This window comes from Bos javanicus, chromosome 7, assembly GCF_032452875.1.
Source record: "Bos javanicus breed banteng chromosome 7, ARS-OSU_banteng_1.0, whole genome shotgun sequence".
NCBI lineage: Eukaryota > Metazoa > Chordata > Mammalia > Artiodactyla > Bovidae > Bos > Bos javanicus.
In genome coordinates this window covers 62,565,014-62,582,052 of record NC_083874.1, presented here as the reverse complement: position 1 = coordinate 62,582,052, position 17,039 = coordinate 62,565,014, and the positions used below count along the sequence as shown (strand labels likewise).

General features: G+C 44.4%; 1 protein-coding gene across 1 annotated transcript in view; it reads left to right on the top strand.

Annotated features, from left to right (window-relative positions):
• Positions 1 to 14,116, top strand: part of GLRA1 (glycine receptor alpha 1) — an 87,147-nt gene extending 73,031 nt beyond the window's left edge. Inside the window, exons 8-9 of the mRNA XM_061424109.1 lie at positions 7,286 to 7,432; positions 13,656 to 14,116. Coding sequence (XP_061280093.1) covers positions 7,286 to 7,432; positions 13,656 to 13,970 — 462 coding nt within the window. The 3' untranslated portion in view covers positions 13,971 to 14,116. The remainder of the gene's footprint in view (positions 1 to 7,285; positions 7,433 to 13,655) is intronic.
• Positions 14,117 to 17,039: the final 2,923 nt, after the last annotated feature.

Below are 17,039 nucleotides of genomic sequence, written 5' to 3'. Positions count from 1 at the left end.
GGACAGACATGGAGGACACACGTCTCCCTTTCCCGCCTGAGATCAGGCCTGCACAAGGAATTAGGCATTATTTCTTGATCCTCTAAACTCAGCAGGATCCAGCATTCAGATCCACAGAAACCCTTCCTCCAGAACATTTCCTGTATAGAACATCATGTTCTGTAGAGTTGCCAGATAACCACATTTTGTTCCATTCTCTACCAACACTAGACACATATTCTGCTTCATCTGCTATTAACACTCAACTCCACTTCCTCCAGCCGCTTCACAGCAGCGCTAAGGACAACATTCCACTCCTTTCACCATCAATGGCACTTTGTGTCTGGGGTCTTCAAAACCACACCATATACAAAGATTCAAAGGACTCAGAGACTCAACAAATTGTTGAACTCACAGCTAAGATTCCTTAGAGTGATTAGGATACACATTATCCTTAATCCATAGATTAAGGATACACAGCTAGTTGATAAGAGAAAAAGACACAGGCAGAGTCTAGAGGGATCCGTGTGCAAGCTTCCTCACTCTCTCCATCCCATGAGGGACCACACAGAGCTCACTCTCACCCCAGCAACAAAAATACAGCTATATGTGTGACAAGTTTCCACCCAGAGAAAGAGAGAAATTGTTCTGAGATTTAAGATTCAATATCAAAGGTTTTTATTAGGTGCTGGTTACACAAGTACCCTCTGCCCACCACATCCCCAAATTCCAGACTCCAAAGAGGAAAGCAGGTGTTAGGCTTAAACCACACTGTTTATACCAGTGGTCAAAACATGGACGGGCATGCTTATCAATTAGGGAAAGTGGGAAGATGCCCAAAATCCAAGTTCTAGATGTCAACCAAGGGCCACCCTGGCCAGCAGGTCCTTCGTAAGACAGCAGTCCGGTGCCTGCTCTGTTATACTCTTTTCTGCAGTACCTCAGTCTGATTCTGACATTTCTAATGTTAAACACCACCTTCTGTCACATTCACTATTAACTCTTGAACCATGTTCTGCTCTGTTCACTATTAACACTCAGCACATTTCACTCCACACACTGCTAATGCCAGATACACATTCTGCTCCATGCACTCCGTGCTAGACCCAGCATTCTGTTCCATTCTTCTCACACCAGACGCAGCATCCCACTGCATTGGTACCAACGCCAGACGCTAATCCTCCTCCAGTCAATTTGACGATGAAAGCAGCACTGTTCCTTTCACCGTTAACACTAGACCTCACATTCTGTTTAATTCACATTTAACACTAGACGGAATGTTCTGCTTCATTTACTATTAATGCCAGACACCACACGCTCCTCCACTCACCCACACTTGAGGTAACAACACGGCTCCATTCACTATGAGCGCGTGATGCCTCAATCGGCTTTACTCTCCTGTATCGAGTGCTAGGCGCTGTTTTCCACTGCGTTCGCCACAGTCGTTGGAACCACTTTCCACATTCCTCAACACCAGGTCCAACATGTGTGTGTTAAGTTGCTCAGTCATGTCCATCTCTTTGTGACCCCATGGACTGTAGCCTCCAGGCTTCTCTGTCCATGGGATTCTCCAGAGAAGAATACTGGAGTGGGTTGCCATTCCCTTTTCCAGAGGATCTTCCAGAACCAGGTCTGGTCTCCTGCACTGAAGGCAGATTCTTTACCATTTGAGCTACAGGGAAGACCCAACATGGTGCTCTGCCATTAATGCCAGACACCAACCATACTCTGCCCCCTTCAGCCTTATGCTAAATGCAACATTCTGCACCATGGGCAATGAATACGGCACTTCACGTTCTGTTCTGGTGCAGAAAAGTTGGAAGAATAAGCAACGAATACCTAGTAGCCTTCACCTCAACTCCAGTTATCATTTTCCACATTGTCTTTATCTTTCTCTCTAGATAAGCAGGTAGATAGATGCAATTTTTACTGAAGCATTTGAAGGTTACAGACAGCATGACAATTCACCTCTAAATAAGGACAATGATCACATGATATTATCACAACTAAAAAATTAACATTAATACAATAATATCACTGAATTAGAAATAATTCCATAATTTCACCAAAATTTAAAGAACCTTTACGTTTTCTCAATGGTCCAAAAACTGTCATCAGTGGACATGGTGAGGGATCCAATCAAAGATCCAATAAACATACACATTGCATACGGTTTACTCTTTTAATCTAGAAGAGTCTCCCCACTGTTTTCTTTCATGACACTGACTATTCCATTAACTTTTAATGTGAGACATGACATTCTACTTCAATTGTCATCTATGCTAGACACCACTCTCTCCTCTATCCATCCTCACAAGAAAACTCAACAATGTGCCCCTTGTACCATTAAGGCTAGACTTTGCATTCTGCTACATTTACTATAAAAGCTTGAAACCAAACTCTCTGTTTACGGTTACCAGCTGACAGCACATTCTGCTCTGTTCATTTGCAACAGCAGGAGGAATATCTTGCTTTCTGTTCCTTATGTTAAGCTCAACATGCTGCTCCTCGCTCTATGAATAGTCTATGCCACAGTCCCCTTCACTTATAATTGACTCTAGACTCAACATTCTGTTCCACCCATTGTTAACACTGGCCTTGAGAGTGGGCTCCATTTGCTAATAACACTCAACCTGACAGTCTTGCCTCTTTCAAAGCATAAAATTCAGTGGCATTTAGTATATTTACAAAGTTGTGTACCCTCGGCAGTGTCTAATTCCAGAACATTTTCATCACCCCACAGAGAATCCCCATCTTCATCAACAGCCACTCCTTGTTCTCTCTGAATTTGCCTCTCCTAGATGTCTCACTTAAGAGGAATCACACAATATGTGCACTTTTATGACTGGCTTCTTTCATTTAGCATAATATTTTCAAGGTTTACATATGTTGTAGAATGTATCGCTACTTCATTTCTTTTTATGGCTGTATAATATTCTGTTGCATGTATAGATCACAATTCGTTTACCTATTTATTAGTTGATGGGCATTTGGGTTATTTCCATGATTGCCTGTTTTAAATAATGCTGCTGTGAACAAGCATTTCCTGTGTATAAGTTTTTGTGTGGACATATATTTTCAACTTTTAAATATATATTATTATATTGTACATTATAGTCATTATATTAATATATACTATATATTATATATAAGTTACAGGTATATTATATACTCAACTTCTCTAGGAATGCCAAATTATTTTCCAAAGTGGCTATACCACTTTATAATACTGCCAAGGTTCCACTTTCTCCACATCCTCATTAATGTTTGTTATTCTACCTCTTTGATTATAAATATCTCAATAGATGTGAAGTGCTATCTCATCATAGTTTTGATTTGAATTTTCCTAATAACTAATAATGTTTAGCATCTTTTCATGTGTTTATTGACCATTTTTATATCTTCTATGGAGAATCAATTCAAATCTTTTACCCTTTTTTTAATTGGGGCATTTCTCTTTATTGTTGTAATAGTTCTTTGTGTATTATCGATTTTAAACTCTTAAGAACATGATTTGCACATATTTCTCCCATTCTACAGGTTTTCACTTGATTGAAAATGTTCCTTATGCACAAAAGTTTGTAACTTTAAGGAAATTAATTTAAATTTTCTATTGTTGTTTGTACTTTTCGTATCATTCTTAAGAAACTAGTGCCTAATCCAAGATCATAAAGATTTACACGTACATTTTTTCTAAGAATTTCATGCACTGTGCTTAGCCGCTCAGTCCATGTCCAACTCTTTGCAACCCCATGGACTGTAGTCTGCTAGGAAGCTCCTCTGTCCATGGAATTCTCCAGGCAAGAATACTGGAGTGGGATGCCATGCCCTCCTCCAGGGGAATCTTCCCAACCCAGGAATCGAACCCAGGTCTCCCACATTGCAGGCAGATTCTTTACCATCTGAGAGTTACATAGGTTAGCTCTAAATATAGGGTTTCAATCTATTTTGTTTATTTTTGCATATGAAATGAGGGAGGGATATCATTCTTTTGTTGGTGATATCCAGTTATCCCAGCACTGTTTGTTAAAAAGATTATTCTTTCCATCCATTGAATTCATATCCTTCTCAAAAGTCAAATGGCCATAGGCTTTGACTAAGTAAATCCCAAAATATGGGTTTACTTCTGGACTCTCAATTCTATCCCATTGATATATACACACACACACACACACACACACATTTATCTTATGTCAGCATCACACTCTTGAGTATCATAGCTTTATAGTAAGTTTAGAAGTTGAAGAGTGTGAGTCCTCCACCTTTGTTCTTTTTAAAGATTGTTTTGCCCATTCTGGCTCCTTAGCATTTCCATATGAACACGAATATAAATTTTAAGATCAGCTTGTCAATTTCTGCAGCAACAATAAAAACAAATTTTAATTTTAAATGCATTGAGTCTGTACAGGAACTTGGGGAGTATTGACATCTTAACAATATTAGGTCTTCCAATCCATGAACACAGAATATCTTCCCACTTATTTAGATCATCTTTAATTTCATCCCACTGCTTTCTAGACCCCGTGGTTTCTAACGAGAAATCAGCTGTTAATCTTACTGAGTATACCTTGTACATGATGAATTATTTCTCTTTCTGCTCTTAAGATTCTTTTTTTTTTTTTTTTGGCTTTAGACAGTTTGATTATGGTGTGTCTAGGTGTGGAACTCTTTGCGTTTATCTTACTTGGGGTACATTTAGCTTCTTTGATGAGTACATTAGTGTTTTACATCAAATGTGGGGAAATCTCGGCCATTATTTGTTCAGATATTCTTTCTGCCTTTTTCTGTCTCTTCTTCAGAAATACCCATCAAACACAGGTTAGTCCACTTGATGATTCCCCCACACGTTTCTGAGGCTCTGTTCATTGTTCTTCATTCTGTTCCTGGGACAGGATAACCTCAAGTTCACTGATTCTTTCTTCTGTCCACTCAGACATGTTCTTAATTCTCTCCAGTGAAAGTTTCAGTTCAATTATTTTACTTTTTAACTCTAGAATTTCTATTTAGTTCTTTTTCGTAGCTTTTCATGCTCTACTTAGTGAGACTTTGTTCCCACACTTTTCTTTAGCTGGGTAGCTAAGGTTTTTTTGGTTCTTTGAACATATTAAAAATATAACTGATTTAAAGTCTTTGTGTATTAAGTCCAATATCTGGGCACAACTATTTTTGACTGTGTTTTCTCCTTTGTATGGGCCTAACTTAATAAATCCAGGCTTCTATAACAAAGTACCATAAGCTGGGTGGCTTATAAACAGCGTAAGTTTGCCTCACAGTTCTGGAGGCTGGAAATCTGAGACCAGGGGGCCAGGGTAGTCTGGTTCTGGTGAGGATTGTCTTCCAGTTACAAACTGCTGACTTACTATTGTATCCTCACAGGGCAGAAAGACAGCAAGCTAGCTCTCTGGACTCTTTCTATAAAGGCACTACTCCCATTCATGAAGGCTCCACTCTCGTGACCTAATTACTTCCCAGTGATGTCATCTCCAAATACCATCATATTGGGATGAGATTTCAACATACGACTTTTGGGAGGACATAAACATTCAGTACATTGCATTCACCATACTTTATTATTTTTTGTATATCTTAAATATTTTTGATAAAAATTATACATTTACATGGAGAAAGCAATGGCAACCCACTCCAGTACTCTTGCCTGGAAAATCCCATGGACAGAGGAGCCTGGTGGGCTGCTGTCTATGCGGTCGTACAGAGTCCGACATGACTGAAGCGACTTAGCAGCAACAGCATACATTTACATAATATAATGTGGCATATCACTGAGCCAAGCAGTTTAAAACTTTGCTGTAGCCTTTACTTTCTGCTTATTCAGAGTTGACAGCTAAGAGCCTTCTCAAGTCACCCCGGACATGCACATAGGCCTAAAAATGCACATTGGTTCCCAGGAATATCTCATAGCTTTATGGACAACTCATTCCCCAAGTTTTCCTTTTATTCTTTTTGATCAACCAATTGTTTGCCTCAACTGTTACCAACTGCCTGAGGCTGATGTAATGTTCAACACTTGCCAATGATTGTTTTCAACAAATGCCCTCAAGGAAAAAGCTGCTCTCTTTGGGACAGCTCCAAGTCAGGTCAGATAAAGACAGTCTTGTGAGTGGTCTCTTTCCGAGAACCATAAGACAGGTCAAATAACAATTCCCTGAGAACACAGCTTTAAAGAAGCTCCTACTCCCTTCTGCCCCATCCAGTGGCTGTCGGGATACTGGTGTTCACTGTGCCTGCAGGCTGTTGCTTTACAAGACTAGCACAGAGCCACACACGAGGCGATGGGAACAGGGCAACTTAAAACATCACAAAGGAAATAAAAACATACATCCACAGAAAAACCTAAGTTCACAGCAGCATTATTCCTAATAAGAGCCAAAAGGTAGAAGCAATCCAGATGTCCTTAACTGATGAATGGATCAATGATATGTGTTATACCCAGAGTACTATTATTTGGCCATAAAAAATAAAATACTGACATATGCTATGATATAGATGAATATTGAAAACATTATGCTAAGTGAAAGGCCACATATTGTATGATTCCATTCACATAAAATGTCCATGATTGGAGGAAGAGAATTGGGGGAATAAGGAAATGATAGATAAAAGATAGTAGGTTCCTTTTGGAGGTGATGAAAATGTTCTAAAATTGACTATGATGATGACTGTATATAATTGTGAAGATATAAAATCATTTATTTCTATACTGTAAATGTGTATGATACATGAATCATATCTCAGTAAAGCTGGGTTATTTCTAATGCCATGAAGCCTGCTGTTCTTACTAGGATTCAACTGATTTTCCCAAATAAATGTTTACAGGATTGCTGTTAGACTTTAATTCATTAACAGAGTTTGGAGAAAAGCTGGTTCTGACCATTTTTTAGAGAGTCCTCATTGCTTTTTTGCAGGGGGAGAGTTTTTGAAGATCTTGCTCTGCCATTCTCACTGATATCCTCCACTTACTTTTACCATTAGGTAACAATTCTCCTATCACCTTCAGTCTGAACACCACATTCTATTCCATCAATGACAGAATGATGGACACACCATCCCCCTTCTCTTTAGGGCTCTTCTAGGCACCATGTTCTTTTTTCTCAATATTCTGTACAGTCTTCTTGATTAATTTCTCATCTGTTTCCTTCAGTAACCTCCATCCTAATATTCCAGCTGAGAGGAAACAACAGAAGATGACGGGGAAGGGGGTTTCTAAGGAGCAGAAAACATTCCTCCACACTCAATATTTCACTCTGTTCTCTCCTCATCTGTGTTCTTCCCCCCACCTCTGCCCCAGGTATCGTATGTGAAGGCCATCGACATCTGGATGGCTGTGTGCCTGCTCTTCGTGTTCTCAGCCCTGCTTGAGTACGCCGCCGTCAACTTTGTGTCTCGGCAGCACAAAGAGCTGCTCCGATTCAGGAGGAAGCGAAGACATCACAAGGTAGGCCTTTGGCTCAATGCTGGTGGTAAACAGAAGCGTTCTGGGCAACCTTGTCTTATGATACTTGTTTTCCTGTATCATTCTTCTCAGTGGATAAAGCATGCACAAAATACGGATCAAAGTTCCACAAGTCCTAGTTTCTCCTCCCATAAATAAAGCCCTGATTGGGTTTATGGGCACTCATTCTTCTAACACTAATAACACTAATTATCAGGTTACACTTGAAGACAGAATTGATGGAGCAAACACTGATGGGGCCAAGATAGCAACTAGCTATAAACCCAAAGCATGGAAGGCTGCATGATGTTTGCTGGTGTTTTCTATGAGCGGGCTGCACTGTTTCAACGGGCCTGATTCCAGAAGTGATTGGTATCACAGAACATGAGATCTTAGAGTAGACTGTCCAGTTTCCGGGCCTTTGTTTCCTACCTTCAAGAAGAGGCATGCTGCACGGTCTTCCCCTGGAGTGAATTCTCTTTCCTTATGAGAGACAGAATAAAGAAATGCTTTGAAATTAAATATTAAAGTAGGCATTTAAAATATGCAAATAATACCAAATTTATCTTGTCATTGCTGCTGCTGCTTCTAAGTCGCTTCAGTCGTGTCCAACTCTGTGCGACCCCATAGACAGCAGCCCACCAGGCTCCTCTGTCCCTGGGATTCTCCAGGCAAGAACACTGGAGTGGGTTGCTATTTCCTTCTCCGTATCTTGTCATTAGGGTTATGAAAAGAAAATAGTACATTACTGTATACTTGAAAAGTTTGAGTCCTAATGAAGAAAGGCATTTAAAAAACAAAAGGAAAAGAAATACTTGGCAGGGACTTCCTTGGCAGTCCAGTGGCCAAGACTCCATACTTCTATTGCAGGGGGCTGGGGTTCAATACCCAGTCAGGGAACTAAGATCCCATATGCGTAAGATTCTGCAAGCCATGTGGTGAAGCAAAAAACAAAACAAACAAACCTGGCAGCCCGCCTCTGAAAAGTCACCAGCCTCTGTTAACTCTGTGGGAGCAAAGTGGCTACATACCTAAGTCTGTAACCACTCCCCCAGGAGACCTTTCTCCTAGGGATCAGAGGACTTGCTTTTCTCTCCAGTCTCATCTTCATGTCACTTTCCCCCTTGCTCTCTGAGCACCATCCACACTGGCTTTTTTCATAGTTCCTCAAACACACACACAGGACTTCAGGTGTCTTGTTCTCTCCACCCAGGCTGCTCTTCCAGTAGACTGGTTGCTCTTCTAGTGCACTTTGCTTGGTATGAACCTACTCATTTTCCCAGTTCTCAGCTATGGCACCTTTCCCTGATACCCTAGTCAAGGTGCAGGCCCTGTACTGAGGTGCTGATGCCAGGCTGTTAAGTGTGATCATGCAGGTTGTATCCAAGGGCCCCCAGCCAAGGAAGCTCTCTTCTCTTAGGTCCTGCCCTGGCGTGGACTGTATCAGCCAGAGGAAGTGATCCCAATTCAGACACCCAGAGCAGGGGAGTACCGCTAGTCTGATATGCACAAAGACACTTTATTGTCAGCCAAGACGATACTCAGTTTCTTTCCTTCTAGACACGAGTTATAATTACAATTCAATCAGGAGTTTGTTTCATGCGCACCACCCACTGAATGGTAAGTTCCATCAGGTCAGAGACCACATCTACTCTAGCTCAGTACTACTGATACAGCCCTGGTGTTTACCACAAGGCCTGATAGATAGTGAACATGGAATAGGAATTTGCTGCACAAATGCACAAAGGGATAAAAAAAAAAAAAAAAAACACTAATGGAATAAAAAAAGGAGACCCTGCAGACGGAGAGGCTGCCTGGGAGCTTTTCCAGCTATAGATGAGGGCAACCAAGAACTCAAACACTGGCCACACCACACACCTAGGCCCTATCTACCTTAGACTGACCTACTGAAAGCAGCTGTCTACCCAGCCACAAGAATTGGGACAAAGGACTCTGCCTCTTGAGTTCTCTTTGCTATGTGATTTTCAGCTAGCCTCTTCTAGAGACCAGCATCCACATCTGTAAAATGGGCACAATGGGGGACTGGTGAAAGATGAAATCAGATCCCATTTAAGTTATATTCCTGCCACACAAGTACCAGGAATTAAAACGATCCAAAGGCACACATTTCCCTCAGTATGTTTCTTAAACATCAGCAATCTGATTCAATTAACTTCTAGCAGATTACCGCAGGCGGCAGGCAGACGTTCCGAGACAGAGGCTGTCCACGAGAGTTAGGATAAAAGCTGCACTCGAAGAGGGAAGCAAACATCTTGGGTGCAGCTGGCCAGACAGGACTTCTTGAAAGATCCTGGTTTTAGTCTTTCCATTACTGTCCATCAGATACCTAGCCTCCGATTCTTAACACAATCTAAGCAAGGAACTGACCAAACACAACTGTCTCTGAGATTTACTTCTATTTTCCCTTTTCCCCGACCAGGGGCTAGCAGCTTTATGCATTTCCCTCTGCAAAAAGAATGTCAATAATTTATCACAGAGATGCTTACATGGGAAGACTATGTCCAAAATATTTGACTGGTACCAGGTCACTAGACTGTGCCCTGCATAGCTCCAGCAGGCATTCTGTGCATGGACTAAAATATAAATGGAGCCCCTTGCAGATACGTAACGTTGTGGGACCTATAGTGTTTGCAAAGGTTGCCTCCACCCTTGCCAAATGCCTACCAGTTTTACGTATTCGAGGAAAACAAAAGCTTTGTCTCTGGCCAGGTAAAATGTGAATAAGGCCACTGTGCAGATTTGATCAGATTCCTCTGCTGGGTCCCTTCCTCATTCTCTCACAGCATGTTGGTTCTGGAAGAGCTCTCAGAGAGGGTCCCATCCAGTCCTCCCGTGCAGATGAGGACAAAGAGGAGGGGAAAGTGACCAGGATCTTGGAGGCACTGATGGGAAACACACAGAGGCCTTCCAAGACCCACGGCTGATCTCAGAAAACACTGACCACACACCACCAGCTGCTTATCTGTTCATCAGCGTCTCCATCCTGAAGCAGATAAAAATAGCCCTGCATTTATTAGATCTTAAGTAGGAACGAAGATTTACCCCAAGGCAGAGGCCAAAAACTAGTAGCTAGAAGGTCAGATTTGCCATGCAAATATCTTTAAGTTCACCAGCAGTATCTTAAAAATCTGGAATGAAGTGCCAGCATTCAATGAAGTGCCAGTGATTACACTTCCAGCTTCACTCAAAACATCACAACCTCTGGTCCCTCTGGATTCACATCCCACATGGTATAGGCTCACTGCAAATGCCTTTAGGTAAGGAACGCAGTCCACGGCCCCAGTTCCCTTCATCACTGTCTCTCCTGCCTGGCCCCTGGTGTGCATCGGAATTAGTGTGACCTTGTGCCCACAGGCTCTGAACTTGGCACAGATGTCAGAAACTGAAGGCGCAGAATCGGGCTCACCATAAAAAACAGCTTCCTTTGGAATAAGGCCCTGTGGATGTGGCTTGCAGGCTGGCCGTACATTACCTTGGACTGCAGAAACCTCCCTTTAGCAGAAAGTTTGCAGAGGGGGTTTTAAGCCCCAGATGGTGAGTGAAGAGGAACTAGCCACATGTCTGAGTTTCTCTGAGCCCATGATCTTGGCCGGGCTCCTCGACTCCCACCACCCTCCCATGTTACCTCATTTGCTGGGCAGAAACCATCTGGTCCTCGAATTCCCCAGCCAGCCTCATTAGTCAGATTATTAAGAAACCTCTGTGAGCCCGACTGGGCAGGCACACTACCAACCTCCCTGGCTTCGATCGGATTTCCCGTTCCAGTCCCGCGCAGCTCCAGATACAGTTGGGCATTCGTTGGCTGCCATCTGCTGGCTCGAATAGGAATAGCAGGCTTTGTCCAGTTATCTCTAGGGAATTTCCTTTCTCCTGGATACAATGTAAAATTGATCACCTTCTAACCAGATAAGGCCTCCACACACCCATCCCCTCCCCTCTCATGTTTAACTGATGAAGAAGGCAGAAAATAATTTGCCCAAAGCAATACAGAAAGTTAATTTTGAGTCTCCGCCTGCATAACTAGAGCCCAGCGAAAAAACATTTTCAAGCACACCCTCCTCTCACCCGCACCCGCCCCACCCCCACCCCCCCGTATTGCTACAGTGAGCGATAAACGAGATTGTCAGACCCAGCCCCGCTCCCAAGCACAGGGTCCAGTCACTTGGCCAGCTTCCCCCAGTCCTCTCCTCAGTGCTGGCACTAGCCCTCTACTGTTGTCCTTCCCACAGAAAAATACTGGTTGAGCACCCATCTGCCAGGTACTGAAGCCCACCTTCTTACCCTCACTTCCTGCAATGAGGGTGTTGGACCAGATTCACTGGTTTGTGAAAGATGTCTTGAGCATTCATATGTCAAATCCTCCAGGTGCTAGGAATACAACACCATTTTAATTTAAATTAATTTTAAAAAAAAAAAGGAAGCTGGGACAGACTGGATATGCAAGTAAACCATTTGGTCAACAAACATTTGCAGAGTTTTGAGCTCCTTCTCAGGAAATATATTCATATGTCTAGTGTTGAAGGTGCAGTAAGCATGATGTGCTTTGCCTTCGCCTTCATAGAGCTTACACTCTAATGAGAGAGACAGACGTTAATCAAGGAAAACAACGCGATAAGAGATCTAAAATAAAAAAGGAAAAGCCGAGAATCCTGATGTATGGATCACACATCAGGGACATTGAGCCTAACCTCAGGCTCAGGGAAGGCATCTGAGTAGAAATTAGTTCAGAAAAGAAGGGGCTGGAAGCAGGGGCAGGGTTGGGAGAGACAGACTCAGCAGAGAGAACCACCTGAGCAGAGTGCAAGAGGAGTGTGGCACTTCCCAATAGATGGAAACACCACAGGGCACAGAAAGTCAAACGGAGCATCCACAGATGGGCAGTCCAGGTCATCATGTAAAGCTTTTAATTATCCTCAAGTCAGTGGCAGCCTATTAAGAAAGTTTTAAGCAAAGGATGATGGATAAGATCCATGTCATAACAACCCAGAGGGGTGGCAGGGCTGGGGGAGATGGGAGGCTGAAGGGAAACGGGGCTGGAGGTCATCACAAGCCCAGATGAAGGCCCAGGCTGGGGTGGCACAGGCGGAGCTGGACAGACACCAGGGCCCCCAGACTGCCCTGCACAGGAACAAGCAGAAGACAGAGCAGCTGCCCACAAAGCACTCACTCTCAAGTCAGCAGTGTGAGCCGATAAAGCCCCCCAGAGCCACACACTGAATCAGCAGCTCAGCGAGACTCTGAGGACCACGTCAGAGCTCACAAGGAAGGACCACAAAGCCACATGTGATGCGAGCAGGCAAGAGTGCTCCCTTCCCCTCCCTGGATCCCCTCGATCCAGATGAGGAGAGGGGGAAGTGAAGCGGGTCAGGCAGCAGGCGCTTGGGTAGTGAGCATGCAGCCAGGTGGTGGGAACGCACGAGGGATGGCTGAGAACGTGCAACGCAACAGGCAGGTGTGCAGAGCACAGGCAGGGGAGGCGGGGAGCCTGGAAAGGTAAGTTGGAGCCAAATGATGAAGGGCTTGAGAAACTCCAGATGAAAATCTTGATAAAAATCCAGAGCCTGTCTGAGGTCACACCTGTGCCAGGGATACAGGAACATGGAGGTAAGAGGCAGCTGTGGTCCCTGGGCTTGCAGCCCTTGCTTGCTCCTGATCCATTCACTCCCTCCCCAAACCCACACACAGAAGCCTGGGGGATGGGGTAGGGGAGAGGGCAAGGAGGCAACAGAGGCAAAGCAGGGGATCTTTCCAAATTGTCCTCTGGGTTTCTAACAAAACGGCATTCAGAGTATCTGCTCAGCTACAACTTCTGATGATCGAAAAGCATCTTAAAGGAGTGGAGTGAATCTTATCCCCACTTAAAGAAAAAAATTAAATTAAAAACCCTGAGAGTCACAGGAGGAAGTGACTCTGAGGAACAGTCTTCTGAGGAAGTGACCTGCCCAAGGTCATACAGCCACAGGTGACTGAGCCAAGGTCATTGCACAGGTCTCAGACTCCACACCACACACCTATCCCCTGGTTTGCATCTGTTTCGGCATTTGATGGCGCCCCTCTATAAGGCATAACTCCCCAGCCAGCCACAGAGCCTTCAGGCGCCTAGAGTGGTGCCATCTGGGAGGCAGGGCGAGCCAGATGGGCACGGCCTGGCCCCCAGGGGAGTGCCTGCAGGGAGGGTGCCCAGCCCCTGTCTTATTTTAAGTAGAGCCCCATGTTGAATCTGTTCCAGGAGGATGAGGCTGGAGAGGGCCGCTTCAACTTCTCGGCCTACGGCATGGGCCCAGCCTGCCTTCAGGCCAAGGACGGCATCTCTGTCAAGGGCGCCAACAACAGCAACACGACCAACCCCCCTCCGGCACCATCCAAGTCCCCGGAGGAGATGCGAAAACTCTTCATCCAGCGGGCCAAGAAGATCGACAAAATCTCCCGCATCGGCTTCCCCATGGCCTTCCTCATCTTCAACATGTTCTACTGGATCATCTACAAAATCGTCCGCAGGGAGGACGTCCACAACCAGTGACGGGTCTGGGCTGGGGGTCGCTGGGAGTGGGCAGAGTGGGAGGGGCACAGGAATCTGAGGGCCGGAGGAGGAGGAAGAGGGGAAGCGAGGTGCGTGTGCGCCATCTCTCAAATGCGGCGATGCATGGCTCAGAATGTGGCACTATCTATTCAACCTTGGGTAGGGGTGGCAGGGGGAGGGAGGGGTTTTTCTAATATGGGAAATGAGAGGCGGGGAGGAAGGGGAGGGTTCGGGGTGGGCGCAGCGGTGGAGAGTGGTAAAAACCACTTTCAAAAATTTGAGTCCGTGGGCTGTGCAGTTTTCCTGTTTGGAAGGAGAATACAGTCTGCCCCAGAGCAGCAGCAAAGCCATGTAATATATATGATATATATTCATGCTTAATATTAATGCAAAACCACAAGAACAAAAGACTTGTTTCTTAACCTATCAGCCTAGTAACTGCTTAAATTTTTAAAAGTCACAGAAGTGATGGACAATTTTTCCCAGAGTGGAAAACAGTCACGAATCAGCTTGCTCTGGTGTGTCCCACATCACACCCCTCCCAGCGCCATCCCTGTCTTCAAACTGGCCCAGGTGGACTCATGCCAAAAAGCCATTTCGCCTCTGCTTCAAGGGGGCCGTGCGGCCCAGGCACGGGTGGTGGAAATGGGGGAAGGTGGAGAGAGGAGAAGGGGAGTGACTAAAGAGATGGGACGATGCAGAGGACCGAGGATGGAGAGTCATCTTCACCCCTCCAGGCTGGGGACCTCTCTCTCTGCTGCTCCTCTCTAGGCCCTCTCATTTCTGTGCTTCTCCACCCACCCCACCTACCATCCACCGCCCAGAAATGGCCCCCATGGTTTTTCTCATCATATTGCTAATATGCAATCTTTTTTATGGTTAAAAAAAAAGTAATAATCTCAAGAAATAATATGCAGATAGACTGAGTATAAACAGATGCACTTTTTCAGATGTCTATTTTTTTGGAGAGTGTCTTTGGAATTGCAAGGAGGGGTATGTTTGGGAAGGTGGGGTTGCAGGATGAAACAGATGTATTATATTGTGGCTCTATGGAGTGGAGTTTTACGAGGTAAAAGGGCAGTCATAGGCTGCTGCCGCTTAGATACATGGATACGGGTGGAAAGAAACAGTGATGTTTATAAAGTCTGTTCATTACATTCTGACATTTCATATACCACAAAGAACATGGGGAGCTTGGCGGGGGGGAAAGAGCCCATTATATTTTTGTAAATCTTTTTTTGTTTTTCTTTTTGGTGCTTTGTTTAGCTTTAACATTTAGGAAAGTTAGACAAATTCTCTTTCCTTCTAACTCTGAAGTGCCAGAACTATCCCAAGATAGCTAGGGTACTCCGGGGGAAAAGAAGAGGGACTAGGCAGTGGACCGCAGGAGTGGGGGAGCCTGCTCCAGGACACGGATGTGGACAGGTAGGAGGTCTGCAAGGCGGGCCGTGGGATCAGAAGGGAGCTGTGTCTGGCAGCTGGCACACCACTGCACCGGGGGCGACAGCACTATTACTTGCGGCATCCTCCCTGCTATGGCCTACAACCAGGATACTGGGATTGCATTTCTTTCTTTGCACTTTTGTGGATCAGAGTGGTAGGCAGTTGACAATCAGTCTGTACTGTGACTTCGGGTTCACTTGGGTCTTTGGAGCATCCCTAACTTAGGGCAGGACAGAAGTGAGACACTGGGAACCTAACCCCACCCTAAAGCACCTTCCCCAGGGGAAATGTCTCCCATTCCCCATGGTGCAATAGCTAATTCCCACAAAGGCCCAAAGAAGTGGGTCAAGATAAGGACCCAGAAGTGATTCAGGTCAAGAAAATGCACTATGCAGCCAAAAAAGGATTTGGCTTTGTGGCTTTAACGAAAAAGTTGTTTGCAACCAAGTTCCAAGGTCAATAAATCATTGCCTTCCTTTCTTTTGGCCTGTGTAGAGCAGAAAATGAAGCTGTATTCTAGCTTTGCAGGGTGTGGGATGGATCCTGGAATCACTTTTTCTAAGAAGCACTGAGGGATGGGAGCCAAGTGAGTAGGAGTTTGAGTAGGAAATGAGAGTAAGACTGCTCATTTCCCTACCATTAACAGGTGTCTGGGAGAAGGCAATGGCACCCCACTCCAGTACTCTTGCCTGGAAAATCCCATGGATGGAGGAGCCTGGTGGGCTACAGTCCATGGAGTCGCTAGGAGTCGGACATGACTGAAGCGACTTAGCAGCAACAGGTGTCTGAGGAGGTGAAAGTTAAATAGAGGGATGTGAACAATCACTACCAATTAAAAACTAGAATATCAGATGTTTGACTGCTATTAGCACCTTTCATGAGCACTACATTCACTTTATTTAAGGGAGGCGGTGGGGAAAAACTTAATTTCCAAGTGGTACATGGGTCTCTGGAGAGGCCATCGGTCCCTTTCACTAACACTTTATTCACTTTATTTAAGGGGAAATCATTTTAAATTAAAAAAAAAAAAAAAAACACTAAAGAACCCCTTCTCTCTACTTGACTCATTATTAGACTAAATTCAGCATGTCTGAAGTCTAGGTGAATCAGGCAAAGGCACTAGGCCACTATCAGCAACTAAGACAGCACCAGTCACTCCAAGACATTCTGCTTCTGCTCGAACAGCAGAATCACACTGGTCTCCTTACATGAGAAGGTGTCCAGAATCTCTTTGAGACGTGGAAATCACTGGGCCATCTGCCCAACCTCTGCTGGATCCTTGAACTTCTGACACAATAGTGAATTTGTGTGCCCGCTGGGTGCTGCCAGGTCTAGCTGACAGTATCCACCAGACAACAGAATTATTTCAAACACAGAGGAGACGAAATCTTTTCTCAGGCTATTCTAAACATGGTATCCCTCACAGAAAATAAATGTGAGGTGATGCACGATAGCAATGAAAACAAGAATGTGAATTTTAGGCTTGCCACTAATATGCTTGGGTGACCTTGGGTAAATCACTAAGCTTTGGTTTCTTAAACTATACAATGGGGAGAGTGTCACAGGTGATTTCTAATTCCCTCCTAGCACTGACTGTTCTATGTGTTTGAACTGGTCTGTAGGAAT